We start from the raw sequence: 2,617 nt of genomic DNA on the forward strand, positions 1-2,617 counted from the left end.
AGACTTACCCCGCGGCCGGCAGGTGGGCGGCGGCAAGGGGCGGAGGGGAGAGTGGCATTGCCTGCTGGGCATTGTAGTCCCGCCGGACCAGCTTCGGGGCCTGTTTCAGGTGGTGGGACTACGAATCCCAGCAAGCACCGCGCGGCGCAGACCTTCCGGTCCGGCTTCTGACGTCTTCCCGCGTCACTGAATCGGAAGTTCTGGGCATCGGTGGCATAGAAATGGGTACTGGTGGGCGGGGTGGGCTGCGGCCGGGGAAGGGGAGCCCCGAGGGGGTGACAACGGGCAAGGGGAACCCCGAAGAGATGTCAGCCACTCCTCCTGCCGCCGCCGCCTCGGCCTCCTGCCAGTACAGGTGCATCGAGTGCAACCAGGAGGCCAAGGAGCTGTACCGAGACTATAACCACGGGGTGCTGAAGATAACCATCTGCGTGAGTGGTCTGGTATGGGGGGGGGGTCCTCGGGGAGAAAACGGGGTGGCGAGATTTGGGGACCAACTGTACCAGCTTTTTAGGGTGATGAGAATCGAGTGTCAGGATCTTCAGCGGGCTGCTCGGCCAAAGTCTGTCTCACCTGTACTTGAATACCTGTCGTGACGGGGAACTCATTACCGCACACTGCTGTATCTCTTAGGGGTCAGTCACGTTTGCGGGTGAGACCTAACCCGGCGGACATGGATTGTAGGTGCTGTGCAGAGGAATTAAAAAGAGCGGATTAGGTCGACATTTGGGTTCACACTAAAGCCGCTTTTATTTCTAGATATGCTCCCTTTGATAGACAAGTGTTAGCATTCGTACACCCCATAAGCCATGTTTAAGTTCTCTTCGTATGAATGAGACTGGAAGACCAGAGATGCCATTTATTTTGTTTTTTTAATATGTGTTTATTGATTTCAGAGAGGAAGGGAGAGGGAGAGATAGAAACATCTATACTAATAATCTATACTAATAAAAGAGTAATATGCTAATTAGACCGGACGTCCTTCTGGACAAAGCCATGGTGGTGGGGGTCGAGGCAGAAGTGGTTACAGGAGACCAGGCTGGCAGGGGAGAGCAGTTAGGGGCGAACAGGCCAGCAGGCAGAGGAGCAGTTAGGAGCCAGCAGTCCTGGATTGTGAGAGGGATGTCCAACTGCCGGGATCGGGCCTAAGCCAGCAGTCGGACATCCCCCAAGGGGTCCTGGATTGAGAAGGGTGCAGGCCGGGCTGAGGGACACTTCCCCCATGCATGAATTTTGTGCACCGGGCCTTTAGTCAATGATGAAAGAGGATCATGGATCAGCTACCTCCTGCACGCCCCACACTGGGAATTGAGCCCTCAACCCCAGGCATGTGTCCTAACTGGGAATTGAACCGTGAACTCCTGGTTCACAGGTGGACGCTCAACCACTGAGCCACGCCTTGTACCACATTCTTTACCCAGTCGTAGCTCTCAGAAGCTCTGGGTGCGGGGTTACTTTTTTGAACGCTTTTCTCCAAATCATGTTTCAAGAACCACAAAGTTGGGACCATCTGGCCAACAGGCAAGTTTATCAGTGAAAGTACATTACAAATGTATAACGATTCCTGCAAACTGAACGTAGAACTTTCTGGGATACTTTCCTGCTAAAATCAGTCTTTAAATCAAACATCCTTTTAGCTTCTTAAATGTGAGATTAAAAAGTTAATGTTTCTAGCCTGGAAGATTCTTTTTAGTCACTTCTGAAACCGTGTCTTGAATAGATGAACAGTTGGTGTTGGGATGGACATGTATTTACATAAATGCTGGTGTGGCCTCAGTGCTGTGCAAATCCGGAAGAGGCTCTGCTATTTTGAAACCCTTTAAGATTTCAGAATGTCTGAATTTGCTTGTTCTGATATTGTTTTTGCATCATTTCAGAAATCCTGCCAGAAACCTGTAGACAAATATATCGAGTATGATCCTGTTATCATTTTGATTAATGCTATTTTGTGCAAAGCCCAGGCCTACAGGCATATTCTTTTCAATACTAAAATCAACGTAAGTTGTGACAGTTTTTTTTTTTTAATTTCCTAACTTTACTTGGTGATGCGTTTGCATTTTAAAAGAATTAATTGTGAACAGAATGAAAGAACGTTTACATACCCTGTCGGTCCCCTTTGATATAAAGCGCCGCTTCCCCTGACTGGCTGCTGCTCTGTCTTTGACACCCAGATGCACGGGAAACTCTGCATATTTTGCTTGCTTTGTGAAGCGTACCTGCGGTGGTGGCAGCTGCAAGATTCCAGCCAGAACACCGATCCCGACGACTTTATCAGATACGCCAAGGAGTGGGACTTCTACAGAATGTTTGCCATTGCTTCTCTGGGTAGGAACAGGCCATGCTTTCTTTCTTTCTTTCTTTTTTTAAATTGATGTCAGAGCCCTAACCAGTTTGGCTCAGTGGATAGAGCGTCAGCCTGCGGACTGAAGGGTCCCAGGTTCGATTCCGGTCAAGGGCACGTACCTGGGTTGCGGGCACATCCCCAGTAGGGGGTGTGCAGGAGGCAGCTGATCCGATGTTTCTCTCTCATCGATGTTTCTAACTCTCTATCCCTCTCCCTTCCTCTCTGTAAAAAAATCAATAAAATATATTTTAAAAAATAAATAAAAATTATACA

The 2,617-nt window shown here is 49.0% G+C and overlaps 1 protein-coding gene across 2 annotated transcripts in view; it reads left to right on the forward strand.

The window, feature by feature from the left end:
- The first annotated feature begins 167 nt into the window (after positions 1-167).
- ARV1 (ARV1 homolog, fatty acid homeostasis modulator) overlaps positions 168-2,617 on the forward strand; it is a 5,402-nt gene continuing 2,952 nt past the window's right edge. The window contains exons 1-4 of one of the 2 annotated variants that reach the window (XM_015560014.1): positions 175-252; positions 283-431; positions 1,878-1,997; positions 2,172-2,325. In XM_015560014.1, coding sequence (XP_015415500.1) covers positions 222-252; positions 283-431; positions 1,878-1,997; positions 2,172-2,325 — 454 coding nt within the window. In that variant the 5' untranslated portion in view covers positions 175-221. Of the gene's footprint in view, positions 432-1,877; positions 1,998-2,171; positions 2,326-2,617 lie in introns of both variants that reach the window. The other variant, XM_006757656.2, reaches the window with a different exon arrangement.

Source organism: Myotis davidii, unplaced genomic scaffold, assembly GCF_000327345.1.
Source record: "Myotis davidii unplaced genomic scaffold, ASM32734v1 scaffold875, whole genome shotgun sequence".
Lineage (NCBI taxonomy): Eukaryota > Metazoa > Chordata > Mammalia > Chiroptera > Vespertilionidae > Myotis > Myotis davidii.